This window comes from Suillus bovinus, assembly GCF_016758785.1.
Source record: "Suillus bovinus strain UH-Sbo-P2 chromosome Unknown EDB93scaffold_67, whole genome shotgun sequence".
NCBI lineage: Eukaryota > Fungi > Basidiomycota > Agaricomycetes > Boletales > Suillaceae > Suillus > Suillus bovinus.
Window position 1 is genome coordinate 146,854 of NW_024542123.1, and position 27,479 is coordinate 174,332.

Sequence of the window (27,479 nt, forward strand, 5' to 3'; positions counted from 1 at the left end):
ATTACCTCATTAGTGAAGACTCGTGAGCTCATGTCCGTAAAATGCCCGGTCGGGCTCTTTTCGGTCAGTTGACCACGATAAAGTAGGAATGCGGTCTTCCGTCCAAGACGGGGGGAGGCGAATATCAATGTCAAAGGGGATTTACCATGGACTTGTGCAAGTACGTAACCTTGTAAATTGCACCGCCTTAGACTATCCCGATAATTTTGAAGTTGAAAGCTGTCACAAGCTCATCACTAATCTGCCTCAGGGATGCATCGATGATAACAGGAGCTGCGACGATGTGGGGATGCGTAAATGGTCAGGACAATTTACTAATTGTTCAGGATCTCTTGTCAAGCAAACTATCTCCAAGTGGTCATTGCTTAGGTTTCCAGGTCAAGCTCGGTAGACCCTGGCCGGACTACTTCAAACGAGTTCACAACAGCCAGGCTCAGGTTGGTTCGGACCAGGAGCGGCCAGCTCAGCCTACGCCATTAATATTGTGGAGAGACGCCTTGACTATGCACTATGAAGTGAGTTTGGACGCCTGATACCCGACCCTCTTATTTTCTGCTGACGATCCGCACAAGACCAGAACGAAAAGCTTCGAAGTATATTCTGCAACTGATAAACATTAAAAGCCGCTGAGCATTTGATTTAAGTTTGATAAAGTTAAGAGGTGACCTTGATGTTAGTTTCATCGATGTCGATCACTGATTGTCAGTGCTCACAGAACATAAGCATCGACCGACAGGCTTCCAATGTGAGAATGGTTCTGGCTGGGTTCGAACGGCCATCAGACCTAGTTGTGGCTTGGTTCTACATCCCATGTCAAACCTCTAAGCAGACGGCACTTCGGTTTGGAAAAGTTCGAATTCAAAATTTGGTTCAGGGCTGAATTGCGGCAGCATTTTGCAAGATATGGTAACCCCTGCTCAGGGTTTACATTCGTGCACCTCGTCAGTGAAACTAGCTACTAATTTATATGGAAGCGTCCCAAACAGTCGCGTGGACATGCTCCAATCTTTTTGCAATTTCGTTTGCTGACATGACATCGACATACGACAGACTGATAGTCCGCTTCTCAGGCTGCAAATCCAGAGTTTTGTTCAGTCTTACGTCTCTAACTGCCAGCAAAGATAGGGAAGTCCTTGCCGTACCTGCATATAAGCACGGTCCAGAGGAGTATTGGTCAAACCTCCTTTTCACTCTCCCATTTAAATTGAAGACGGACAGTCTCTGAACTGGTTCCTTCGACTCGTTGAAATTGTATCACGAACCGCGATTCATCCACAATCACAAGGGATCATGAGTAGCATGGTCTTTGGTGATTTGCTTTGGATTTCTGTCCAACCGCTCATACGCCTGTGATGATCCTTTTCTAAGTTGCCCTTGCGCTTTTTTCACACTTCTTGTCATTTTTCCAGGTTCTTGTGCGTAGGATGCGGATTTGGAGTCACGAAGGCAGGACTCCTACCTGCCGCGGGGGCTCGCGGGATTGGGCTAGTCATCATAGTACGAGAATCTTTGATTGAGGTGGGATGCACGACTGATCGATCGGCAGAATGTTACGACGCCAAACTCGATGTTCTCGACGATTGTACCATCGTTCAGCTCATCAAACATGGCTGAACTCGGTGCGATTTTGTGTGTATTTTTTACGTCTGTTTTTGCTAAGGTTATTTCCAGGCCCTCTGTTTATCGTTGCGCTGCTCTATATGCTCTTTGGTATAATCCTGTCGTGGACCATCAAGCAACTTTTTTGGGTACCCCATAAATTCCGCCATGGAATTCTCGTGGCTGGAGGGTGGGCAAATATCGGTGACATACGTAAGCTCGCCGAAACCCTTTGCCGTACATTCCATTTTATCTGACGCCTGTTTGCATTAGCTATGTCTATGACCCTGAGTGTAATGGTGTCAGCCCCTTTCAATGGAACCCATGATCAGAACCTGGCAGTGAGCTATATCTCTGTTTTTGTACTGGTGACCTCCGTAAGCATATCGGTTATGCAGTTACCTCCATGCACTACAACATCCGTAGGTCACGCTGTTTCCTCTTGGAGGACATCGGTGGATTATGATGGATTTTGATGGTCCCGACTTGGAAAATGACCAAGTCAAGGAGAGGCTGAATGCCAAGCACTCGAAGACTCTGTCGAGACTAGCTGCTGGATTCATGTATCTCGGGCGGATCTTTCTCTTTAATCATCCACCAGTCAAGGAAATTCATGCCGAAGTCGGTCAAAATAGCACTGGCGAAAAAGAGTCTCCTCGTGTGACATTCACACACGAGGACTCTGTCACCACGTGTTATAGCCCGCCGGAGCAGGAAGAAATCGGAGTATTGACATTACCGAAGGAACATCTGCCTACTTCTACTAGTTCTCCCTCATTTGCATCCATCCAGCCCAATCCGCTTCTGACTGACGAAGCCCAGAAAATCTCCGCGACTACCGGGCACGTTGAGGTAACGCAAGTTCATTGGTTCAACAAGTTTTCCTGTCGGGCCTCTGGATTCCTGCGATCCCTCGTAAACCCCCCGTGTTTGGCGATCATCATCTCATTCATCATCGCTATTATTCCTCCATTGAAGGCACTTTTTGTTCCAGGCGTTCCAGGAACCCACATACCTTCAGCGCCCGATGGCCAACCTCCACTCGCCATTATCATGAAAACGTCCAATTTTATTAGTGGCGCATCAGTACCGATGGGTCTGATTATCCTTGGGTCTGCTCTTGCCAGACTACACATCCCGCGAAACCAGTGGCGTTCCCTCCCTCTCGGTGCCATCGGAAGTTTGGCTATCGGCAAACTCGTCGTGATACCCGTTCTGGGCATCCTTATTTGCCAAAAATTCACCCATATCGGACTGATAGATCCCTCCAACAATGTCCTCAGATTCGTCTGCATGTACGTCCCTTGAAACATATGAGACTGAACGAAATCTGACCTTTGGCATTAGCTTCATGTCGTGCTTACCCACCGGGACCATGCAGGTATTTGTTCATTCTTCGTCTTGACCATAATATTGAGTAGCGTTTAGGTGCTTCTGACTCAAGTGTACTCTGGGACGGGCAATGCTGAGCATTTGTCGGCGTTTCTGATACCCCAGTACATCATCATGTTTCTGTCGATGATGGCCATTAATTCCTTGACGCTTCATATTCTCTTTGGATGATGCCCTGAAGTGGGGATGTATGAATCGCGTTGTGTGCTGTTAAGCTGATAGACGCATGTTCTTTTCTCCTGGCAAGTCCGTATTTTACATGTACTACGTAGATTCTAGAATATACCGGAGCGCCTGTAACTGTATTTACGACCCCTATAGATGTATGCGCTGTATGTCGGCACCGGCGAACGCAATTGATAGCACGGTTGAAGATGATGATACTGGCTTATAGTTGTTTTATCGGATCAAGAATTGAACGGTGGTAGCTACAGAGCTGTCAGAGGGTGAACTGGTGACAGCTGTCGAACGAGTTGTGGCAGTGGGGCCGCTCTACCCTCCGACGATCTAGAACGGACTATTGAGATATCCGTCACGCCGAGCACGGGCAGAAACACGCCTTGTGCGATCCAGATGACTGAAAGGTTTCTATTTAGTGGCAAGTAAAAAGAGGTTACCAATTTTCACGATTGCGTACTTACCCACCAAACGTGCGCGTCAGGGAAGTTTGGGCAGACGTTCCTAATTTTTAGGTCAAGACCCTTCATGCATACTACTACACCAGCGTGGGTAATGGTGATTAAGTCAGACTTGATGCGTACCAATTGAGGATTCGACATTTTGAGTCCTACGGAGTGACAGTCAAAAACGAATCTCTAGACGTACCACAATTCCAAACTCTCTGTTTCTTTCGAGCTGGTTTCATGTCGATAGAGCCGGACTTCATTTTGATTCCTTTGCGAAGCTCGAAAAAACAAAGGGTCCCGTTTGTTACGATATCTGGGCGCGTGAAATATCCCCAAAATGGCCGCGCATTGACATTGACGCTCTGCGTGTAGGAGTCAGACATGAGGGATCGTGCACTCGACCTACAGGTCTTACATATGTGGGAGTGGTAATTGAATCATTCTGACTGCCACGCAAGATGATCCCAATACCACTCCCTCACATAGCCCTGGTTATTCGTAGGACGAGAAAGTCGTCGCGCTGATGAATAGAGTAAGGGTCAATCAGTGCAAGCCCTGAGTGGCGCATGCCGAGTAAATAGTTACTGAGTGATGCTGAGCCTGCATCACTACAGGGAATTAGCACGGGAACGGTTAATCAAGAAGACGATGATGTCTAGTGATGCATCACTATGGTACCAGAATATTGTGTCGTGCGCTGCGAGGGGGACAGATGGACACTTTGTCGCAGGGTGACTAATTTTATGAGCGTGAACGAGGGCTAGCGGGTTCCAAGCTTGCCATTCTGGGTTACTTCGCGCGCCCGAATTATTACAACAAGCGAGACCCTTTTGTTTGTCGAGGTCCACAAAGGGAATAGAATAAGACTTGGCAGCCTATCGATATGGAAGTAGCTGTCAGCGGCCTGACGAAAAGACGCGTGACGTCATTCTGAATCATGAGGAGAGGAGACATGCCTCATGTCACTGCAGACTGCAGTGCTTTGGTGAATCTGCAGAGAAAGATTTGATATTCTAGCACTTGCCATTACCCTCCATTAACCTAATTGTATTAAGCGAGTTTCTATAGTTATCATAGCACCATGACTCATTATAATTAGTCTCGATGGGCCGAAAAAGATGTACATAAGAGAGGGTCCTGTAAAACTTGCTTCAACGGTGCTTTGTCTCAGATACGCTGGTCGTTTGCTTTTGCCCCAGTGATGATCAGTGATGGAGGTAGTTATTAAGTGAATCCGGGGTAAGCAACTGCCAAGACCGCAATGTATTTCCGACTCGGAGCCTAGCGACTTTGTACTATCGTGCATACAGAAATTGCTCCGGCCGTTAGTATTTTAAATAATAGGCGGATGCAAATACTAAAATATTACAGTAAGTGACAGAGAGACCTCCAAAAGAGTCACGCGGTGGCGTGGCGCAAAGTGGTCTTGCATAAATGGGTATATAAATAATATGCCGCTCAGTAGGTTACATAATTAAGTCATCATCAATTCTACTTTTTTTTCGGTATCTATTCTTGCCGATAAATAGCAGGCTCGATATCGATTTTCAACTTTGTCCGCGTCAGTCAACTTCTTTCCCTTCCGCCCATTGTCTTAGCTCGCTCATTCTCCATCATCATGTCTGACATCGAGAAGGCTAATTCCAGCCACCAGATCTATGATAGGCAGTCCAAGTCCAATGCCCCTCCCTCGACGCGCATCGCCAACCCAGCTGCACTGTGAGTTCACCGTGTTTTTCGCGCCCGCCGCCGCTCTAAGCTTGTTTATACATCAGTGGTCTATTCTCGTTCGCGTCCACGACCTTCATTCTGTCTCTCTACAACGTCAACGCCCGTGGTGTCATTCTTCCCAATGTAGTCGTTGGCATGGCCTGCTTCTGTGGTGGTCTCGCTCAGCTTCTTGCTGGTATGTGGGAGTTTCCGCGCGGCAACGTATTTGGTGCAACAGGTTAGTGACTCGTTTGTTATTGGCGTCTTGTTCCTGCCGTGGCTGTTGTATGTCATGGACGTGTATTATTGCTTGGTCTGCCCGCGGCGTGATTGTTGTGGCCGTGTGATCTAGATCGGAGCTTACCCACTTTTTGTTCTACCAATGCGATGTCAGGAAAATTATTCTGCAATGACGCTGGCGCTGCATTAATTGATATTATTTATTTCACTGATTCCATCAAATACTAAATTGCAATATTGACTTTTTGTTGGTCAGCTTTCACATCCTACGGCGCGTTCTGGATGTCATACGCCACTATCTACATACCCAGCTCTGGAATTATCGCTGCCTACGGGGAAAATCTTGATGAACTAAATCAGGCAGTTGGCATTTACCTGATCACCTGGTTTATGGTCACGTTCTTGCTCCTGTGCGTCGCACTCTCTTGGATTTTTAATATAACTTCTGATGCCTCCCCAATAGGCTTGGTGCGCTACGCCGTAACATTAGCTTCATTGCACTTCTGTTCTTCTTGTGCATCACGTTTGTGCTCCTCGCTGCCGGCGCCTGGACAGGCACGGCCAACCTTTCCAAGGCTGGCGGTGGATTCGGCCTCCTTACGGCAATGATTGCATACTACTGTGGTCTTTCAGAGTTGCTAGTGAAGGGAGAGAGTTGGTTTGGCCTCCCTATGGGCACTATCAAGCAAGAACGCTTAGACTGAGCGGTCGGGACTGATCAAGTTCGTGTAGGATGTAGTCAACATCTTGCATCGTGGACACTCGACTTAGCTATTTTCAGTCTTTCCCTCAAAAATGGTCAGCTTCCAATCATTCCACTTTTATCCTTTAATGCCCTGCGATACCCACCCTCCAATCTGACAGCACATTTCGCATAACTATTCCTTACGGTCCCCCACCTGTAAATCACTCCTTTGGTTTTGGATTCCCATGTGTCCCCGCACATTCACATTTCAGACATTTTGGTTACCACGTTCGATTAGCAATGCGATGATTGAACATCTTTGACGTACGTGAAAGGCGAGCGAGCGATGGAAGCTTTTTACCACGAACTTGGAACTATCGGTTAAGTTTTCCCAACCCCGGATGTATAAAATGAAAATATATGAAGGGCCAACGCCCTTGGCAAGCTCCACTATCACGCGTGCTTCTGTGATGGCAATTATAAATATCGCACTCCGCTCTCAGGTTCTAGGGTTTACCCCGCTTCGAGCAATGGAGAGTGGTGCTTGATGGGGAAGCATTTTCAATCAGTGTAAGGGGGAGACAGCCAAAAAGATTACTTTACTCCCTGAAGGTGTATTTTCAATTTTGAAGGCGTGGCCTGGAGATCAGTGATGGAGTTAGGGAGTTCCCCGTCCCCCCAATATGTACCCGGTCCTTTAATGGCTCCGATAATCTGGTATGAAGTCTATTCTAATTGGTCTAGTAGATAGGCTAGACGTGATGTACGTCACTCGCTGGGCGACGCGAATAAAAACCAACGATACCATTTCCAGCGTAGCGGCCGCATCGTACATCCAGACCTATTCGGCTAATGAGGGTGGAGACTGCAAAATACGCGATGAGACGGACTTGGCTGTGGAGGCGATACAGTGTGTATTTTCTTCTCCGCAAGCTGAGTGAATCCGACGCGATCGGGCAGATGCGTCGGTTACATCTCACATGCACAATCCCCCCACAATCTTTTATGTAATACTGGAGGAAAGACATGATACGTCAGGTACGTGTTCGGTTGCGATGTACTGTGTGAAGTGAAAGGTTGACTTTTGATTGGATCCTCGAATGTACGGCTAGGCACCTTGGAGCGCACGGGTGATATATGTTGAGTAGAGTCTGGGACTGAAGTGTTGAGCGTGGGACCGGTTCCTTCTCAGAGCACCCAGTCAAAAAACGTTACCCAGGTCAGGGGATAAGAGAAACGGTGTGTGAGTTCGACTTGAAAAACTCAAAAATGCACGGCTACCCCTGCCAAGAAAATATATACCCAGCTCTGACAGTGCGTGCTCTGTTCCACGGATGCTTAGGGGTGTCAGAAGCAATTTGAAGGAGTCTGCGCTTGTGAGTCTGATTATTTTGTTGTCGATGATAACAGGTTCGACGCCAAGAACGGGCTGGAACACCTATGCGATTAGTTGCCTCATAACGCCTGAGTAATTCAAGCCATGATGTACCTGTTGACCTGCACAGACATCACCTTGGTGCCTCTACGGTCAAGTCTGAGACCGTGATAGTGGAAGGAGGTATTGCAGGGGGGCTTTGACAGGGCCTCACCATGCAAACCTGATCGATTATCAGAACGTCAGATACGCTATCGACAGACTAGGTCAGTAATAAGATATGTGCAATCAACGAGCGACCTTGATCAGGCCGTATGCACCATGTGGTAGTCCGGAGGATCGTCATACTGGTCAAGAAGTCGTTATGACGCATGGTGTGGTAAGGATTTACTAAGCCCCCAGCTCCGAAGAACGTGGACACGTCCCTCATGTGTTGACATTATAGGATCAATTCTCGGTTGCGATGACTTGGGACAAAAATTCATACCAAATATGACCAGTATATGGGCGATGAGATCTTAGCGGATTGATGATGAGCGGGAATGAATCAACTAGAACCTCATGCCAGCAAGAAGCAACGCCTGAAACCCCAAGATGATGATTCTTTTGATGGAAGGAGAAGGGGTAACGTAAAATCACTGGTCAGGGAGGAGAAGACATCGTGCGAGTGGTGAAATGACCAACTAACCTTGTTTCCATGCTTTCAAATAAACTTCGTAAAAGTGCGATGTCATCCCTTGGCGGATAAGCATCACAAGCGTCAGGGTAATAAGATGTTATACGTACGCCATAAGCTTGCCAACTCTGAGTACTGGTCATCGCGGGTGGCCGAGGAACTGACACTACCGCTTCTTGGTGGCGGCTCATACAGCATCTGTCACGAGAAGAACAATCCAATACTGTTCACTTTGACCAGCTGACTCAAATCTGCATGTTGATGCTAGTGGTGGTGTTTTGATAGCCGAACCATGCGAACATGGAGGGCGGAGGGTACATAAGCGGTGCAGGCTATACATCCTCACGACATTCGCGCGGCACCACCTTGATCGTGACTATGATTGCCATCCATGGCAAGCTGCCCTCATAAACCAGCCATGATGGCTGAATCAAGCAAGAAACGAGGCATAGATTGGTCTATATCCGCTGCATATGATGTAAGTAGCGTGTTCTCATACATAGCGCAAAACCATACCTGAGAATTCAAAGGCCCCAAGGCCCCTGGCATGTCACCTCACCAGCCAACCACCGTCGATGCCATGCCTTGAGTTGGCAGTATCATGGAACGGCTAACCCGACCGGCATGCACCGAAACTCCGCTTGCCTTACATTTTGCGCGCTTGTTCACTGATTTTCGACATCAAATTTACGGGCCATCTCTTTTCTATCTGTCCATCATGTCCTCTAACGTGCCCATTGCTCATGGCGATATCACAGCACCGACTCCACAGAACACGCCATTGACGCACGCTCCAATCGCTGCTGGTCTTTCGCGTCCAACAGTCCCCGACATCTCGGAAGATAATGAACCAGCCGAAGATGAAAACGAAGATTCTACTCAGATGACGAGTGCTCAGGCAGCGATGTTGGGTCTCGTTCAAGGTCGTCTTGCAGATCTCGTCGGAAAGAGCTCTGGGTATATCGAGAGTCTGCCCATCGACGTCAAGAAGAGTGTAGAGGCCTTGAAAGGGGTTCAGGTCAAGCAAAATGAGCTGCAAAATCAGTATAAGCGTGAATGCCTGGAACTTGAGAAGAAGGTCCGCCTCTATTTTTTTTTTATAACTTATGTTCTTCTCTGATTTTTTTTGATCTATTTATTTCTATCTATCAGTACCTCGAGCTTCAAAAACCTCTATATGAGCGGAGAAACGCGATCATCTCGGGTGCTGCTCAAGCTACTGCGGAGGAGATCGAAGCTGGCAGTCAAGCTTCTCTGAAGGATAATCCATTATACACGCCACTTCCTACTGATGAAGGCGCACCGGCAGCTATCCCAGAGTTTTGGCTTACGGCACTCCGTAATCATGTCGGACTCTCAGAGATCATCACAGAACGAGATGCTGGTGCACTCAAGAGCCTCGTTGACATTCAGTTATCCTACCTTCCTAGCGACTCACCAAAACCCGGATTCAAGATCAGCTTTGTCTTCAGCCCAAACGATTACTTCGAGAATAACGTTCTTGATAAGACTTACCTTTATCAGGAGGAAGTAGGCTACACTGGTGACTTCGTGTACGATCACGCGATCGGTACGGAGATTAAGTGGAAAGAGGAGAAAGACTTGACGAAGGAGTTCGAGATCAAAAAACAACGAAACAAGAGTACGATCATTCGTATTCCGATTAAACGCATCTCATCATTTTCTCTAGACACAAATCGCACGCGACTGGTTCGCAAAGCACGCCCAACTGACTCATTTTTCAACTTTTTCTCGCCACCTGTGCCACCTGAAAATGAGGGCGAAGATATGGAAGACGAGGACCTCGTTGAACTTGAGGAGAAATTGGAGATGGACTACCAGATTGGCGAGGACCTGAAGGAGAAGGTTAGATACTCCCGCAATCATCGGAACATTGCTGACTAACGATAAATGCTCCAGATCATCCCGCGTGCCATTGATTATTTCACTGGCAAAGCTCTTGAGTACGATATTATGGATGAGGACGAAGACGAGTTTGATGAGTTGGACGATGAAGATGAGGACGGTCAGTTCGACGACGAGGTATGATCCTCCCACCTACTTGGATGTCACCCACTGTGGCTCATCCCTATCAAGGATTCTGATTCTGAGGTTGAGTTGCCAAGACGTCGCGGCCCTCCCAAAGGCCGCGGCGGCTCGAGTGCCGGTGCTGTCAACCCCGAAGAGTGCAAGCAGCAGTAGGCGAACATCCATCCCATCTCTACGATTTGAGACACCACCTTCCAAAATTTCTGTCGTTGCATCGTTGACATGAATTAATACAATCTTCTCCTGCCTGTGCTTACATGTAAACACACCTTGCTGTGCAACTCTCATTTTTTTTCTGACGCAGAACTAGTTTTCCGTCGTTGCTCGAATCTCTTCTACTGACCCTACTTAATCGGGGTGTTGTATAAAGGTCTTACGTGAGTTTGCACCTAGCATAATGGAACGTAACCAATGGATGTCGTAGGGGCTTCCTTTTTGTTTGCGATGTATACTACTTAGGACCGTTGTATATTTCCCATAAAATATATTCAAAGTCCACAGATCCATGTACATGCTCATCATGTGTTTACGCTTCGATAGGAACCTCCGCCTGGGGAGTGAGGCGAACCGCATGTCTCCTCTGACCAGGATTGAAGTCTCCAGTCGCGGAATGAACAGTGACTCTGTTGTCCTGCAGACGAGATAAGTTTCAGCGACTAGGCGCGAGAAAGAAGCGCAATCCACCCACCCAGACAACGACAGTGCTAGGCTCATACCTCGCACGAATCTGAAAGTCCGCGCCCTTTGCAATGTGGTCGAACAAGAACTTCAGGAGATACTCAGATTCCTCCGTCTTAAAGCCGACGATGCGGCGCGTGAAGCCCTGGTTCACGTAGAGTGCTTTCTCCCCAGTCACAGGGTGCCGGCGAACGAGAGGATGCTTCACGACGAGACGAGATCAGCGTGTGTGGTATCGAAAGGCGGAGGAGATCTCATTTACCTCGGTCAAGATAGGCTCTCGACGCACGACCCCACCACGCCTGCGGGAGGACTCTGCTTGCTCAGAGGCGCTGTGCACGGCGCGCAAACCTTCGAGGCGTTTCTTGAACTCGGGGGAAAGACGGTTGTATGCCTCTACTTGAGATGCGAACATCGTGTCCCCACCGACTTCTGGCTGCGCTAAAATTAGGTATGGCGCAGATAGCGATGACAGGGGAGAAGATGTACCTGGTCTAGAATGAAGAAGAATGTGGTTCCTGCGGGCTGTTTCTCGTAGGACTATATGCGGACATTAGGAAAGGGGCGAGATAAAGTTGTATATACTGACGACGTCGGAATGCCATTGGGTTCGGTTGATGCGTTCGTCGGGTAGGATATCCTTCAGCCTGTCATGTTCAGCACCCCGATAAACTACAGCTGAAGTGAGGATAGGAGAGAGCCGTGGCGATAAACAGCCTCACCGACGTGAAACTCTGGGTATCCCTTGACATTCCCCGAGGTCGGGTGCCTGTGAATTCGTCCAAAGTACCTGACAAACCAATACCATGAGTCTACACGCCCATTACAAACGAAGGATATCGCACTTGGCGATCTCGATCTGCCTATCAGCTCCTATATCTTTGAAGTCTTGATTGCGGAAGATAAGGACCTTTCTCTCCGCGGCGTACAGAGCGAGCTCGTTGAGACCTTCTTCGCTCAGTTGGGAGATTTGCACGCCGGAGATCTCGGTCCCGAGAAAGGGGCTCAGATGGCTGATATTTGCCTCGGGCGTTAACAAGTGTGGCTTTGCACGGTCCGCCTTAGCACCGGGGTCTGTGTGCTCTATCTTCGACGTCAGTTCCAGGCTTCCTTCGACTGACGACGTTCACATACCGTAGACTTGCGTTGGAGGAAACTTCTCGTTCGGATCATAATAGGGGTAGTAAAATGGGTATGAAGGGCCATTCTGTAAATAGGCATTGTTGAGACACCATCGAGAGCTACAACGCGTGGGCAACATACATCCTGTTGTGTGGCCGTTAACTTGAGATCTGCAATGGCGTCTGTGACGGAGGGTACAATATCAGAAACTGAAGGCGCCATTACAACTGATCGAGTCGATGAAATATGAACAACACGCAAATGAGCTGGGACGCGATACTCCCTTTATATGTTGCATAGCGCTGGAGGGGGTGAAACTCCGATGCCTGTCGTTGACGTTGCAATCTAGAGGCCAAATGGCTCATCAATCGCTGCAATGGATATCACGGGGTGCGCGACAATAATAACACGCAATGTGATAGGAGGTTGGTCAGAAGACACCTGCAGCTCGAGGAGATAACAGGTTCAGGCGAGCTATTGGGAGTGAATGACGCAAAGTGACGCAGGGACCCGCTGATTATGAGGTTTTCAAAGCATGCGATGAATGTACCAGTGTCCCTGGTTAGTATGATGTGTGAATATGATGTGCCACTGACCAGAAGCTGATCGTCTCTGTAAGTTTAGAACGCCTGGTCGAAAACGGGCCGGGTATATTCATTCCATTCAACTGGACTGATCATGTGTGCTTTGCAGATATCAATGGCCTAATCGCAATAGGCGTTGCGCCATGTATCATGTGGCGCATTGACTCAGAGTTGGTGGAGCTGTCACGATACTGACTTGGGAAATGGATCCTGACCGCTTTCCACTGTCGTCCTTCAACTTTTTAAGAATAACGTACACGATGGTTTTCGTTCCAAGCCTGGGGTGTCGTTCGCTTGTCTCAACCTAGACACTACGAAATTCAGTACACTGCAATTGGGAGAATGTGTGTACCAGAACGTGGGCGACAATTTCATCACGTTCAGATTGATGCTACCTTCATATATGACCTGAGAGAATCTATGGTACAGAGGTCAATATTTGATGGACGCAACTACTATTATCGATGACTTGGCGTCAAGATAGAGATAGACCAGCGTGCTCCGCTAAGAGAAGACCAATCAAGAGAATATTGCCACGTCACAGATGTAATGTGCTCAGTGAATGGTGAATTATCGCAGACCTATCAGCCTAGATCCATCAGAATACATTAGGAAAGCCACGCAGCGGACAACATGGTTCAACAGGACATTACCTTGTCATTCATTTGACATCACTTATGACTCTCGATGGGCCCGGCTTCCATCGTTATATACAGCTCCTAGCAATCGATCGGGATGTCTCCTGCTGTTGGAGATTCGGGTACTATGCAGCTACTATAATTGACAATGCATAAGTTTCTGTCCCGACAAGATACGGACGACTGTTGCTTCCTTGACAAGCATTGCGTACACCCCGTAGTAGTCGGTTGGAAAAGTCGTGTTAGTCAGAATTCGAGTAAACCGTCGAAGTCCATCTGGTCCAGATGTCGAAAAATGGTACCCATTAGAAAAGGCTGATGAAGTTGAGGCGGTGCATGGATTGCATACTTGGTAGTGTAGTGTCATTTGGAAGCGTCGCATAATGATAGAGCGTCGGACGATAATAGTCTTTAGACTCTTGACTCCACTCAACAGGCCCTGAGACTGTACGGTTGACTGGAATTAAGGTAATAATATTATGTAATGTCAGTTGCTCACGCAGGATTTCCGATCGATAAATATTTACATAATTTTGCAACTTGCAGCCGCAATATTTTTCCTGAAGGCCTGAAGCTTCTTCGAAGTCCAAGAATCGTCGACAGAACGGTTAAAACAACGTGAACAAACTTTCAAATGAAAAAGTCATGCACCTCATGCTGATACGGAACTTTCCGTGAAACTTTTCGTGGCTTTGTATGAATTTGATTGATAGAATTGGGCTAGGGTACGTTGTACACAGCCAGCAGCCTCATTGAATACCTCATGGCTTCCTAATCGGTGAAGTATTTCAACCGCTTTCCTGCCCTCCTTCCTTCACTCTCCACCTATCCTCTAGTCTCCCCTAGCCAAATCTTCGCGCAAAGAGACAGTCACTTATCCTCTGCTGACACTGCCATTTAATCAAAATGCCCTTGAAAACCAAGGACGCACACAACATGGCTTGGCAACTGCTGACCATGAGGGTGAGATAGCTCTATCCCTGTAGACATCTCTAATCCCGTTTCTGCAGGCAGTAAACCTGGTTTCCAAGAACTCCCTACCGGCTTTCCTTCCACACCGTACCCTTGGGGTGCATCCCCTACCCATGAAGCTCGCGACATCGCTCAGTTAGCTTTGTCGTTGTTTCAGCCTTTTACGGGTGTAATTCCACTTGCCGGGACTCCAATAAATGCGGCTATTGGCGGATTGTTAGGAATCCTTAAAGTTATAGATGTGAGCGCTTATTGAATTATGGGGGTGTTTCTGTATTTGAATGGCCATTACAGACATGCGGTCAGAACAGGGCAGCCCTAGACGACTTGACATCACGACTCTATCGACTATGCTGCCATTTGTGCAATGCACCAACTGCCCTGGATCCTCTTGAACATTCTCGCAGAGACCTCTTAGCCCGGTGAACCCCTTTCAAATTTACGTTTGAATTTACCCGACACTGAGCGGCACTCAGGAAGCTGCAAGACACCTCAACCCGCCTGAAAAAGTTGCAAAAACGTCGTCTCGCATACACATCTGTCACGCAAGCTCTCACCGGATGCTCGACTGACATCAACAATTATCTAATAGAGTGTTTGGTTGTGTCCTACTCCCTAACATTTCTCGCATTTACTCACTTTATGGTTAGTGGTCGTCCCAAATGCAAAGTCAACGTGAAACACGTGAACTGCTTATAATTTCGCGGAGGCGGGAGGAGGGTCTTCAGTCCTTCGAGACATCATCTGCATCGCATTTAGCCCGAACTGTCGCGCTTGGCTGCGTGACACTGGTAGATGCAACAGGCCACCAGCATTCAATATCCGTGGACTGGTGCACCTCATATCAGGTCCGCTCGCTGGATTCGAAATCCTTCTCGTGGAAGCTCATTCCTTAATCTGTCTTTAGCAACTCAATAGCATGCTCCGATTACTGTTCGAGCGCGATAAGATGGAAGCCCAAATTCAAAGACGGTATATAGAAGAAGGAAAGTACGATCTGTGCATTGACAGGGGCACGCAAGTAACCCCGCTTACATGCCAAGAATGGTCAAGTATTGAACCAGGCACGAAGATTGTGATGAGGGTTACCATTGTACAGAAGATGCGATCACTCGCTGCAGTGGATTACCGATGTCATTTTTGCGGCGCTGTGAATCACCTTGACATCAGTTCTGTGAAATTTGAAAATCGAGAGCGGGCTGTTCGCTCGACTGATTGGTAAGTATGCTTCTTTTCTAGCTCCTGATGGCGCCTAACGATGAGAAGTCGAGAATGCCAACGACGCTTCCAGATCACTCGTGCCGGTATCAATCGGAGAAGCGCGCGACCCTCCAATAGTGACTCCAACCAGACGACTAGCGCAGAAATGCGCCTTATTCGCAACTTTCATGTCGAGCAAATTGTATGTCATCCTGGAACTTCGTTAGCAATCTTGAGCTGAGATCATGATGCACCTCCCCCTCTCAGGATGTGCGTGATCTCGTGTTTCGAGCTTGCTCGCCGACGCTGACCGTGCCACCGCCATGTCCCGCTCTCAGTGGGTGCGTGATCTCGTGTTTCGACCTTCTTCGCCGACGCTGACCGTGCCACCGCCATGTCCCCCTCTCAGTTGGTGCGTGATCTCGTGTTTCGACCTTCTTCGTCGACGCTGACCGTGCCACCGCCATGTCCCCCTCTCAGTTGGTGCGTGATCTCGTGTTTCGACCTTCTTCGTCGACGCTGACCGTGCCACCGCCATGTCCCGCTCTCAGTGGGTGCGTGATCTCGTGTTTCGACCTTCTTCGCCGACGCTGACCGTGCCACCGCCATGTCCCGCTCTCAGGATGTGCGTGATCTCGTGTTTCGAGCTTGCTCGCCGATGCTGACCGTGCCACCGCCATGTCCCGCTCTCAGTTGGTACGTGATCTCGTGTTTCGAGCTTCTTCGTCGACGCTGACCGTGCCACTGCCATGTCCCGCTCTCAGTGGGTGCGTGATCTCGTGTTTCGAGCTTGCTCGCCGACGCTGACCGTGCCACCGCCATGTCCCCCTCTCAGAGAGTGCGTGATCTCGTGTTTCGACCTTCTTCGCCGACGCTGACCGTGCCACCGCCATGTCCCGCTCTCAGGATGTGCGTGATCTCGTGTTTCGAGCTTGCTCGCCGATGCTGACCGTGCCACCGCCATGTCCCGCTCTCAGTTGGTACGTGATCTCGTGTTTCGAGCTTCTTCGTCGACGCTGACCGTGCCACCGCCATGTCCCGCTCTCAGTGGGTGCGTGATCTCGTGTTTCGACCTTCTTCGCCGACGCTGACCGTGCCACCGCCATGTCCCGCTCCCAGTTGGTGCGTGATCTCGTGTTTCGACCTTCTTCGCCGACGCTGACCGTGCCACCGCCATGTCCCGCTCTCAGGATGTGCGTGATCTCGTGTTTCGAGCTTGCTCGCCGATGCTGACCGTGCCACCGCCATGTCCCGCTCTCAGTTGGTGCGTGATCTCGTGTTTCGAGCTTGCTCGCCGACGCTGACCGTGCCACCGCCATGTCCCGCTCTCAGTTGGTGCGTGATCTCGTGTTTCAAGCTTGCTCGCCGACGCTGACCGTGCCACCGCCATGTCCCGCTCTCAGTACGTGCGTGATCTCGTGTTTCGAGCTTCTTCGTCGACGCTGACCGTGCCACCGCCATGTCCCGCTCTCAGGATGTGCGTGATCTCGTGTTTCGAGCTTGCTCGCCGACGCTGACCGTGCCACCGCCATGTCCCCCTCTCAGAGAGTGCGTGATCTCGTGTTTCGAGCTTGCTCGCCGACGCTGACCGTGCCACCACCATGTCCCCCTCTCAGGAAGTGTGTGTTCTCGTCTGCCCAACTTTTTGCCTTGTTGACCCTAACATGACCAGCGTAAGTTTTTAGAACGTGTTCGTGAGACCTCGGCGTACCCCCGACTAGGTCAAGTCGCGCCCTCACATGGTATGTAATCTTTTTTGGGATAGGTAACTTTTTAATCGCACCAATAGACTGTGTGTACCTCTGCATTACGCAAATTTAGAGCATGTCTTTGTACTGATTCCATGTAGCATGCAGCGGCATCGAGGAGATTGAGTCAGACAGTGATGAAGACGAAGGGGGATGGAATTCAGACTTGGAGCTGTGATGGATTTGCTGATACACTGTAGCAACATGGAATATTGAAGGTGTGTGATATTGATGCGAGTATTCGACTCAAGCTCACGCAGGCATCTAGATTTTATTTCATTTATTCTTCAATGCAGTCAATGAACACAATCTTGCGAATAGTCTCAACCGAATGAACTAATGTGATGAGAATGCCTACAGATTGGATAAGAAGACACTGCGCGTGGACCACAGGAAGCAGGCTGAGTTGGGTTGGGGCGCTCCCGCACATAATATGGCCAAGCCGGAGATGGAGAGGCAGGCCTGTCCGCTAGATGTATCACTGAAGGGATGGGAGAGTACGCGTTGTGCACACCTGTCATGAAGCAGGGCGCTTGGAGTTATCGCCTTGACCATTACAGCATCATTTCAGCGCATCCTTCAACATGACACGCTGGTCGAACGCGAACAGTATTACCCATTTCGAGGAAGGTCAGACGAGAACACCCAGCAACAGACCTACATGACACAGTACTTCGGTTACGTTCGACTATGACTACATACCCAAGGGTCTGCTCAGCGGGTGCCGATTCAAGCATGTTGCTTGGTTATTGAGATGCGATTTGGAGTGAGGTGCATTTAGGACGTTGAGGCCTCTTCCTATTTATTTTTATTGATGTGTTGAGAATGCGCTTCCATGTCGCTGAGCGAAACAAGGAGGGAGGTACCATACCGATTACTACAACTACCACGCCACCGTATTTGCCAGTACCCCACCGATTTCCCGTAGTTCTGGCGTTGACTTTGAATTTTATGTAGGGCTGTTCTGGAAAGAGGCCATAAATGTCGTTAGCTAATTTCGTGGGCCCATTCAGTTCGAGGAGTTGTAGAAACAAGTGATAGTGATACTTGCTGTTGGTGGGAGATTATACGAAGATGGAATGCACTAGGCAGCTTGATTCTATTAGTCTAACGTTAGCATCGAAAGTTAGTTCGTAGATCTTTGTGTGATGGAGCCAATGAAACGCCACTTCGTCGCCGATCATTGTCAGTACAGACGTGTCATTTTGTGCTATACAGTCAAAGCGCAAGGTCATACGGCCTGAGTGCACGCTATGATGAATGTGAAAAAGGGGCTGGTGATAAATTAAAGATACATATCACACCGTGTGCGGTACGTGACATCAAAGTGTAGCATGGGAGCTCGAGAGTGGTCGTCTTCATCGAGCGAGTGTTGGTTGGGTGGACGGTCTAGGAGGAGGAACTTGTAAGAGCGTTAGTTGATAGTCACTAATTTCGTCAAGGCTTCTCCTTGTCTTCCAGAGGGTCATTGAGGTATGTGGAACAACTTGATATCGTCTAAAACTGTAGAGGGAGCAGTGATGACTGCGACTGTGCACCAGAGATTTTTGACCTAGCGCATGCCAAGTATGAGGATGAGTATCAAATTCTGAAAGATACCTGATCATCTTTGCGCAGCAGTTGCAGGGTCACCGATGGTATAGGCGAATTGCAGGTACTGCATACAAGGGAGTAACAAGTAAATGAGAAAAAGACGTGAGATATCGACCGAGTACATATTGAAAACATCGATGAGAATGAACATCAATTTCTCAACTGTGCCACTGCACTGGCAAAGTGACTGCGAGTTCAAATGATAAAGCGAGGAGTGAGAGTTTGGGATGAGAGCCATGTGATTCGAGCGAGCGTTCTGCAATTAAGAAGATACTGGGCAGGTTATGATACAATGTGGCATGGTCGTAATCATATGGATACGCTCCCAAGGTTCTACCAAAAGTTCTGCCAAATAGATCAGAGTCGTGCCCATAGATAGTGCAGCATATGAAAGTTGGTCGTCGTCCTACACTGGTAGAGATATCGTCCTTAGAAGATTCCATGTCACCCCGCGCAGAAAATGTGTTCCTCCCTCCTCGCCGTCGTTGATGCTTTGACAGCACCTATGTTTGTCAGAGTATGTTTGCCTGAGACAGAACCTTGCAAAAGAGACGTCGATCGCTGCAGCGCCTTGGTTTGTGACTATAATAGCGTGACTCACTGTACAACCGGGATTCAACCACATGACTCACCTACGCGCCTTAGAACGTCGCAGGTTTCACCTGCCAGTCGGAGCTGGTTTAAAATTGAGCCGGCAGCCTGAACGGCACGTCGTGACAACGAGTGGTATCATGATGCGATACCTAGTTCGGAGCCAATCAGTACAGTTGTTTTTGGACAAATTTTCATCCTGCTCAAGTCATGTGGATAAGTTTGGATTTATCTGAAAATGATCAAATGTGCCTAGTCTTGTTCGTGGTCCACTGAGCTGGAGTTCCAGAGCTTGTCGAAACGAGCAATGATTGTTAATATCAGTAGGAGGACGCACTACGCACCTCTCTCAGCCAACATGACGTCACTTCGTTGTCGATCACTATTCATTAGGACTTGACATCAAAGAATAGGTTCTCGATTTATAAAAAAATTATATTTGCGTACTGGCAATAATTGCAGCGTCACTGGCCTAGGCAAATCGCAGGTACTTGTAGGAAGTAACGAATGAGATATCAAAGTAGTACCAGTGGTGCAGGGTCAGTCAGAAGTGTCACACAACGTTAGGGCATGCCAGACCACTAAGTGCGGTCTAGACTTCACCTTAGGAGACTAAGTCGCTCGCTAAACAAAGTTGAGTCGGAGCTTGGAATCCCCTCCTCAGTTGAAGTCAGTTCGGACTTGGTGAAGGAGCATCTGTGCTCGAGGTTGATAGCAACATAGGTGTGTCATATCGAGCCTCGCGAGTGTTCGGCCTAAGCTCACGCAGGCTCCTAGATCTTATTATACGCATTTTACGATCCAGTGAATAAGCATAACTATGCAAATAGAGTCTCAACCCTTGATTTTAGCATCGCTGGTACTTTGTATTCAACATCTGTAAGCCACTAATCATACTCATCGATATCACTCTGTTAACTACATACTGAATTTGAGAATCGTATCTCTTTTCTCCCAAGTAGCCTGATCGACATGGCAATCCCTAATGAGGATGCTCGAGCTTCCGTCCCTAACAAAGCCAAACATACTTCATGGTGAAATATTTTCCGAACTAGCCCGTGCACGGTGTATTGCTAACATAATGCCATTTGAATAGATTATCCATGAACCTTCAAGTAACTGCATACGCGCGTTGCTACAGGCGGCAATGTGTAGAGCTTACGATTTCATCCCGTAGTGAAAAATTGCCATCGCGCTCATTGTCGATGATCGACCAGAGGCTCTCATAGTCACCATGTGCGTAATTCTGATAGAATTGATAGCAATACCTGCTTGACTTTTTATATCACCTTTAGATTGCTTGAGATTCGAAGCGTCTTTATCGGTGTTGGGCAGCTTGGTTTAATAAAATACAGTCGGTCAGATCTGCGCTTTAAAGGTACGCTGAGTAGTCTTATTAAGTGAGACGGTCGAAGGAGGATGCTAGCTGTTTTGTTCAGCGTCCCTGTACATACCATGCCCCATCTTTGTATTACATGCATCAAATTCATCGTGCTGATGGTTATCGCAGGTCATTTTTATCGCGTGTTCAAGCTATGAGGTCAAGAGGTTAACGAGGAAGACGCGTGATGCATTCATTTGGCCCGCATGTATCAGCTGTACTCTATAATTGGCTGGTAATTGTATATTATACCTTTGTGATACAAATGCAGCGACATTGGTGGCATTGATTTGATCCTAGGTGAGCAATCGGAGTATTCGCAAGAGCATTTGCACTTGTATTGCCTCCGGATATGGGCAATTACTTTGTGATTGTGGACGTGATTGTGGATGTTATGGTACGTCCACAGTAGCCCAGCATTTAAATTCTGACATGCAGATAACCTTCACCATCAAACACACCACCACCACTACCACCTTACAGTATTTGCAACGTTGCATCTTCTCTATATCAACTATGAATTCGTTCAGGAACATTTTCCAAAAGTGAGTCTACCGTTCTCGTGCTCTACTCGTCGTCGTCATACTAATTAATACACCTCAGGTCCAACGATGACCGGAAGGCGTCGCTGAAGCACTCCAAATCAATGACATACTCGCAATACACACACTACCATGGGCCGACTGACGCAAACGTCGACTCATGCACAGACTTGCTGGACAAGTCTTCCTATTCCCCTGAACCAACTGAGCGCGTCCCTCGACGTGGTTTCAAAGCGCTTTCTTTAAATTCAAAGAACGTAAAGCAGAGGTATGTTAATCAAGCTTCAGCAAGTATACTGCAGATCACTAACGACCATACTTGCATTGTCAGACTGGCAGAACGTATCCGCACCAAGTCCAATGCTGGTCGCTCAAACATCCCTCCTCCATCCGCCCCTGCTCCCCCTCTTCCCAACCACCGCTACCTTCATCGAGTACTCTCGCGCTCCGCATACAAATCACTCGTAAACATTAGTGAAGTTGCGTCCCACGTCGCCGTCCAGACTCTGGCGCCAGCCCATCCCAAATACGATGAGATTTTGCAGGAGCAGGACCCTACTGTACTCCGTAGAATGATCAATGATCATCCCTTGTCGCCTGTTTGCAGCGAACCCTTCTCAGAACATATGCATCCCATGCATTTTGACATGGACGAGCCGCAGCTCGGGCGTCCCAAGACACTTCAATTCTACATCAACGAGGCATTGGCCCAAGGCCGTCCCTTGGATGTACGCGCAGGTGGCCGTTACCGCCGTATCGTTGACGCGCATGACCCGATGGACATCGTTTCGGAGACTGGATCTGATTGGGATGAGCAGAGTGGAGAGTAGTGATTTTATGGACATCGTTTCGGAGACTGGATCTGATTGGGATGAGCGGAGTGGAGAGTAGTGAGTTTATGGACACCAATAGTTTGATCTGTGAAGAAAAGTTTGGCGCTAGTTTATCTACTCGTATATGATACCTATGGATATGGATATGATTTATGTAACGAACTTTATTTACCATTCGAACGAGATCATGTTCAGTAGGACTCATCGGAGAAATTTTGAAATTGATTCGATTTAGTAGCATTCACTCATACACGGACTCGGATCCTCCAACATATGTTTTCAATAGTCAACATGACCAACGTACAGTACAAGAACAGATGAGACATCCGCTCTCTTGGATTGCGGCTTGAAACCTGCCAACAAATAATTTTTTACCTTTTATCACACTTGGACATTTATTCACGTACAGATGCTTTGTCGGATGTGCATCATGGCGAAAGTGGTGTACACAACAGAGTTTCTCTTAGATCGACGGGGCTTAAAACCTGGTAACAACGATTCTTTTCATTGGAGCACCCTTTGACACAGGGCAGAGCTAGTAGATTGATTCATGAATTAACAGAGGTAGGGTATGGAAGCGCATATCGCAAGACTGAGGAAACAGTAAGCGGCATTGTCTGGAAAATATACTACCGAGTGGAAGAGTGTAAGAAACTCGCGACAGTAAGATGTGAAGCGAAACAGTGTACAACAGGGGACTGGGATGATACAAGTGAGTCATGACCAGGCCGAAATGTAGTCGGTACTATACGAGGTAGCGGTCGGACACGGACGAGGAGCAAGACAAGGTGAAGATGCTATCGACAGAATGATAAACGATACAGTTGTGAAGAGATCTAGAGAAATGCACGCTGGACGATGAAAGGAGAAGAATATTTTAGTATACGAGCGCGCTGGATAAAACAATGAGAAAGGAAAACAAAATGACGAAGGACCTAGGCGAGGAGAGGGCGAGTCACGCACGAGTTCTAGATTGCAGTCGACTTAAGCTGAGATGAAGGGTACCCATTTATATGCATCTAATGATCCATTATCTTCAGCAACACGAGCTAGTTCCGGCAAGTTCTCGATGTAGTAGTTCGTTCGGCGAGAGGGTTGGGCCGAGGATTAGGCCTGTGATCGATACTAACATAACACTCTTGAACACTGAAGTGGAATGTAAAATAAGCAAACGCAGGCTCGCGTGGTCTTGGCTGTAGTGAGCTCGCCAATGTTAGTAGAGTGTCGCAGGTTTCACCTGACAGTCGGAGCTGGTTCAAGATTGAACCGGCAGCCTGAACGGCACGTCATGACAATGGGTAGATCATGATGACGGCGATACCTAGTTCGGAGCCAATCAGTACAGTTGTTTTTGGACATATTCTCGTCCTGCTCAAGTCATGTGGATGATCAACTGTGCCTAGTCTTGCTCATGGTCCACTAAGCTGGCGTTCGAGAGCCTGTCGAAATGAGCAACAATTGTTGATATTAGTAGTAGGAGGCCGTACGAGTATAAACCAAGATGACGTCACTTCGTTGTCGACACTGGCAGTAATTGCAGGGTCACTAGCCTAGCCAAATCGCAGACATGTAACGAATAAGATATCAAAGTAGTACCATGCATTAATGACCTAGACCACTAAGTCCGAATCAGAAAAGACTAGGAAGCAAAGTTGAGTCGGAGTTTGGATTGCCTCGACAGTTCGGACTTGGTGAGGGAGCATCATTCCCTTGGGGACTATCCGACTATGTGTTGCTCGAGAGGCTCATAGCGACATTATCAAACACAGGTGTGTGATATCGAGCCTCGCAAGTGTTGGCTTAAGCTCACGCAGGCCCCTAGATCTTATTCTACACGTTTTTCGATGTAGTGAATAGGCATAACTCTGCAAATAGAGTCAACCGAATAAACTAGTATGATGCGAATGTCTACAGTTCGGATAAGAAGACACCTTGTCTGGGCCCACAAGTTAAGTTGGCCGAGTTCAATAGCTTGGGGCTGTTGGTACAACTTGAATCATCTGCGGCTCACCAGTCCTTTGATGTACTGTCACAAAGTAGACTCGTCATGCGCGCAGCTTTATCGCATGAGGTAAATCCTTCCTAACTATATGAACCGGTAGAACAGCGCATCCTCGGGTCCGAGTGGGGGAGTCCCTTGTACGAGTCATTCGCGAGTTTCACCATGTATGGTAAGCACTCCTCAACTATTGGTCCATGAATAAACTGGTGGAACAGTGCATCCTCATGGATGCCGTTCCTGTTCCTCACGGCCAAAAACAGTTTATCTGTCTTGCAATGTCGCTCCGATGTGCGCACAAAGTCGATTATTTAGTTATTATTGTTTTCGCTTTCTTCACCCGGGGGGTGCGTTCCATATGGTTCAGTCCTCTGGGGATGAGACTAACCACGTGCTTACAGTGTTTTAACGTTTGCTAGCATCATGATATATATAATGGGCTTCCAAATGTAGTGTGATCATCATTACCTTTCATCATGTTCCCAGCTGCATCCCTGCTGACGATTCTCCTCCTAGCCTTGTCCATCACGGCATCGCCGGTTGAGATTCGTGACTCCCCCATTACTCTCCCCATCGCCAGAAGGCTAAACACATCTGGTGGTACCATCAACCTCTTGCAGCACGACCAATCTCGCGCGACCGCTCTCAAAACTGTCGACAGAGACACTCTCAGCCGTCGTACTGGTAACACTGTCGCAACAAATGATGTTGTATGCTACACCGCAGCAGTTGGCATTGGCGACCCCGCCACGATCTGTAGGTTTAACAATTAGAAAACATGCGCCTGTTAATGTGTTATTACAGATAATTTGCTTGTCGACACTGGTAGCTCACTCACATGGGTTAGCGCTGCCTCGTACGTGAAGACCAGCACTAGCGTTGACACTGGACGGCCTATATCAAGCTCTTACGGTTCTGGTATGACATACATCGATACCACAAGTTGAGAATACTCACGATTATCATCTTTAGGAACTGAGTACACCGATACCGTCACTCTCGGTAATCTCACCATCATCCAGCAGCCAATCGGTGTTATTTCCGAGTCTACTTTTACGGGCATCACCGTCGGTGTCATTGGCATCGGGCCCCTAGACTTGACAGAGGGTATCCTGGGAGGTTCACCACCCACTGCGACGATCCCAACTGTCACTGACAACCTATATATCCAAGACATGATTTCGCAGATAGTTGTTGGTGTCTCTTTCGAGCCCACAACTTCGGAGTCAGACACCAACGGAGAGCTCACCTTCGGTGGAATTGATGCTACCAAGTACACTGGTGCCGTTGCGTACACGTAAGTTACTGCGGCTCAGATCAATCCGGACTGACAGTGATGGCTTAATTCAGTCCTCTTACTACCACTGAACCCGCATCCTACTACTGGGGCATCAACGAGAGCATCACTTACGGCTCCACGACCATCTTGTCTGAGACGGCCGGTATTGTTGACACTGGCACTACTCTCATCCTCATTGCCTCTAGTGCGTATCTCGAGCACAGCGAGCGATCTTAATCTGACCAGTGTTCTATAGACGCCTTCAGCGCGTACCAGTCTGCAACCGGTGCTATCGAGGACGAGACGACTGGTCTTCTCCTCATTACATCTACCCAGTACAGTGCACTCATGAACCTGAACTTCAATGTCGGCAATGTAAGCCCTTCTGTCTCAAGCCTTAATGCCCTTGTTCACCATTTTGCACAGAACACCTATGCTCTCACCCCCAACGGCCAGATCTGGCCTCGTGCCCTTAACACCTATATCGGTGGCAGTACCAACTACATCTACCTCATCATCAACGACCTTGGCACTCCCAGTGGTGAAGGTCTCGACTTCATCAACGGCTACACTTTCCTTGAGCGCTTTTACTCCATATTCGATACCACCAACTCTCAAGTCGGTTTTGCCACGACCGCATACACGACTGCCACCACCAATTGATGCAACTTTTTTGATTGGGTATTGGATATCTGGTATATGTACTCCTTGTCGAAATTTGAAAAGTCGCCTCTCATTACTGCTTTCTGCATCCCAGCTGGCACTCGTACATTTCCTCATTTTCATTTATTCTTCAAGTTTCGTATGTTCTTCCGCGCCTCATGTGCTGCATGCAACCGACGCCAAATGAATCTAGAATATCCAAGCACTTCGCCACTGCTGCTGTGACCTTCTTCAGTTTCTTTACTTCACTTCGGGAGGCGCCTTGAACACATTCTTCTCTCCAATCGTTTTGCTCGACCGCATAACCGCATATCAGATCACATCATTCGCTATGGATTAACCGTACACTCTATCGTACTCGACAAAGTGGCAATTTACCGGAACGAGACTATCGTAGTCAAGAGCTACAAGGTCCAAATTGATTAACTGTAAGGGACGTAAAACACTGTAGACTCACTCCTTGCGGCAGTGCTGCCAGTGCGTACCATGTGCCATGCGGCTCAAATCAAGCTCAACACCGCCCCTGGGTATCACTAGTGCAGTCCGAGGATTATAAAATGGTTCTCGAGAAGCGGGTGGTACCCAGAATAAGAGCTGATTATTTGGTCCTAACACCCATCCATCGCCTCTCAGCACAAACGTGTAGTCGTCAAAGGGGGTGCATGCGAGCAGCTCAGCAGTGTCGCGTAGTGCATGAATCAAGTTTGATGAAAAGGCAATAAAATCATCTTTCGTAGGGTCGGGTGTGGGGATGGCTGCTGTTGAATGTGGAATGTAATTCCCATGCGGGGAGGATGGTGGACAGTCTTCTTCGACAAGGTCCTGCATTGATTCCCCAATCGCTGCATACCACACCCGGACAGTTTCATCCCATGAATAAGAAAAGATGTAAGTCCCATCCCGCGAGAAGGAGACTGAAACAACCTCATCAGTGTGCCCCCGTAAGGGCATCCCAATTGGCTGCCCCGTTGCTACATCCCACAGCTGGATAGTGTTATCTGTCGAGCCAGAAACGATGCGAGTACCATCTGGTGAGAACGAGACCGAGTTGACATGAGTGTGCCCCTCCAGAGGCTCACCAACAAGCTTCCCCGTTCCTGCATCCCACAACCGGACAGTTTTATCGTACGAACCAGAAACAATGCGAGTCCCATCCGGAGAGAATGAGACTGAGTAAACCGACCGAGTGTGCCCCAGTAAGGGCTCACCCACTGGCTGCCCTGTAGTTGCTCCCCACAACCGGATAGTCTCATCCCTAGAGCCAGTTGCGATGCGAGCTCCGTCCGGCGAGAATGAAACTGACA

The 27,479-nt window shown here is 48.3% G+C and overlaps 7 protein-coding genes across 7 annotated transcripts; 5 read left to right on the top strand and 2 right to left on the bottom strand.

The window, feature by feature from the left end:
- The first annotated feature begins 882 nt into the window (after positions 1–882).
- On the top strand, positions 883–3,470 carry EDB93DRAFT_786409 (auxin efflux carrier). The gene is made up of 8 exons (XM_041457474.1): positions 883–1,349; positions 1,410–1,497; positions 1,547–1,619; positions 1,672–1,812; positions 1,873–1,976; positions 2,026–2,894; positions 2,947–2,980; positions 3,028–3,470. Exons 1-8 carry the CDS (start codon positions 1,291–1,293, stop codon positions 3,160–3,162), a joined length of 1,503 nt encoding a protein of 500 aa, XP_041303989.1. The 5' UTR covers positions 883–1,290; the 3' UTR covers positions 3,163–3,470.
- A 1,765-nt stretch (positions 3,471–5,235) lies between these two features.
- Positions 5,236–6,638, top strand: EDB93DRAFT_1303459 (Gpr1 family protein; the record flags this gene model as incomplete). Its single annotated transcript, XM_041454719.1, has 4 exons — positions 5,236–5,336; positions 5,393–5,565; positions 5,824–5,977; positions 6,031–6,638. 4 exons carry the CDS (start codon positions 5,236–5,238, stop codon positions 6,269–6,271), a joined length of 669 nt encoding a protein of 222 aa, XP_041303990.1. The 3' UTR covers positions 6,272–6,638.
- Positions 6,639–9,021: 2,383 nt separating this feature from the next.
- On the top strand, positions 9,022–10,505 carry EDB93DRAFT_1091773 (NAP-domain-containing protein; the record flags this gene model as incomplete). The annotated part of the gene is made up of 5 exons (XM_041446381.1): positions 9,022–9,381; positions 9,456–9,945; positions 9,994–10,169; positions 10,224–10,346; positions 10,401–10,505. The coding sequence occupies 5 exons, from the start codon at positions 9,022–9,024 to the stop codon at positions 10,503–10,505; spliced, it is 1,254 nt and encodes a 417-aa protein (XP_041303991.1).
- Positions 10,506–10,878: 373 nt separating this feature from the next.
- Positions 10,879–12,374, bottom strand: EDB93DRAFT_1242414 (uncharacterized protein; the record flags this gene model as incomplete). Its single annotated transcript, XM_041452009.1, has 9 exons — positions 10,879–10,983; positions 11,041–11,232; positions 11,293–11,466; positions 11,520–11,570; positions 11,620–11,702; positions 11,753–11,820; positions 11,876–12,113; positions 12,165–12,237; positions 12,294–12,374. 9 exons carry the CDS (start codon positions 12,372–12,374, stop codon positions 10,879–10,881), a joined length of 1,065 nt encoding a protein of 354 aa, XP_041303992.1.
- An 8,837-nt stretch (positions 12,375–21,211) lies between these two features.
- Positions 21,212–22,231, top strand: EDB93DRAFT_1254033 (uncharacterized protein; the record flags this gene model as incomplete). Its single annotated transcript, XM_041453553.1, has 4 exons — positions 21,212–21,256; positions 21,298–21,404; positions 21,463–21,669; positions 21,733–22,231. The coding sequence occupies 4 exons, from the start codon at positions 21,212–21,214 to the stop codon at positions 22,229–22,231; spliced, it is 858 nt and encodes a 285-aa protein (XP_041303993.1).
- A 2,478-nt stretch (positions 22,232–24,709) lies between these two features.
- On the top strand, positions 24,710–26,175 carry EDB93DRAFT_1254034 (aspartic peptidase domain-containing protein; the record flags this gene model as incomplete). Its single annotated transcript, XM_041453554.1, has 6 exons — positions 24,710–24,989; positions 25,038–25,151; positions 25,206–25,530; positions 25,584–25,717; positions 25,769–25,887; positions 25,939–26,175. The coding sequence occupies 6 exons, from the start codon at positions 24,710–24,712 to the stop codon at positions 26,173–26,175; spliced, it is 1,209 nt and encodes a 402-aa protein (XP_041303994.1).
- Positions 26,176–26,640: 465 nt separating this feature from the next.
- EDB93DRAFT_1070928 (uncharacterized protein) lies at positions 26,641–26,895 on the bottom strand (the record flags this gene model as incomplete). The annotated part of the gene is made up of 1 exon (XM_041444970.1): positions 26,641–26,895. A coding segment is annotated over one exon (255 nt), but the record flags the coding sequence as incomplete, so codon positions are not given.
- Positions 26,896–27,479: the final 584 nt, after the last annotated feature.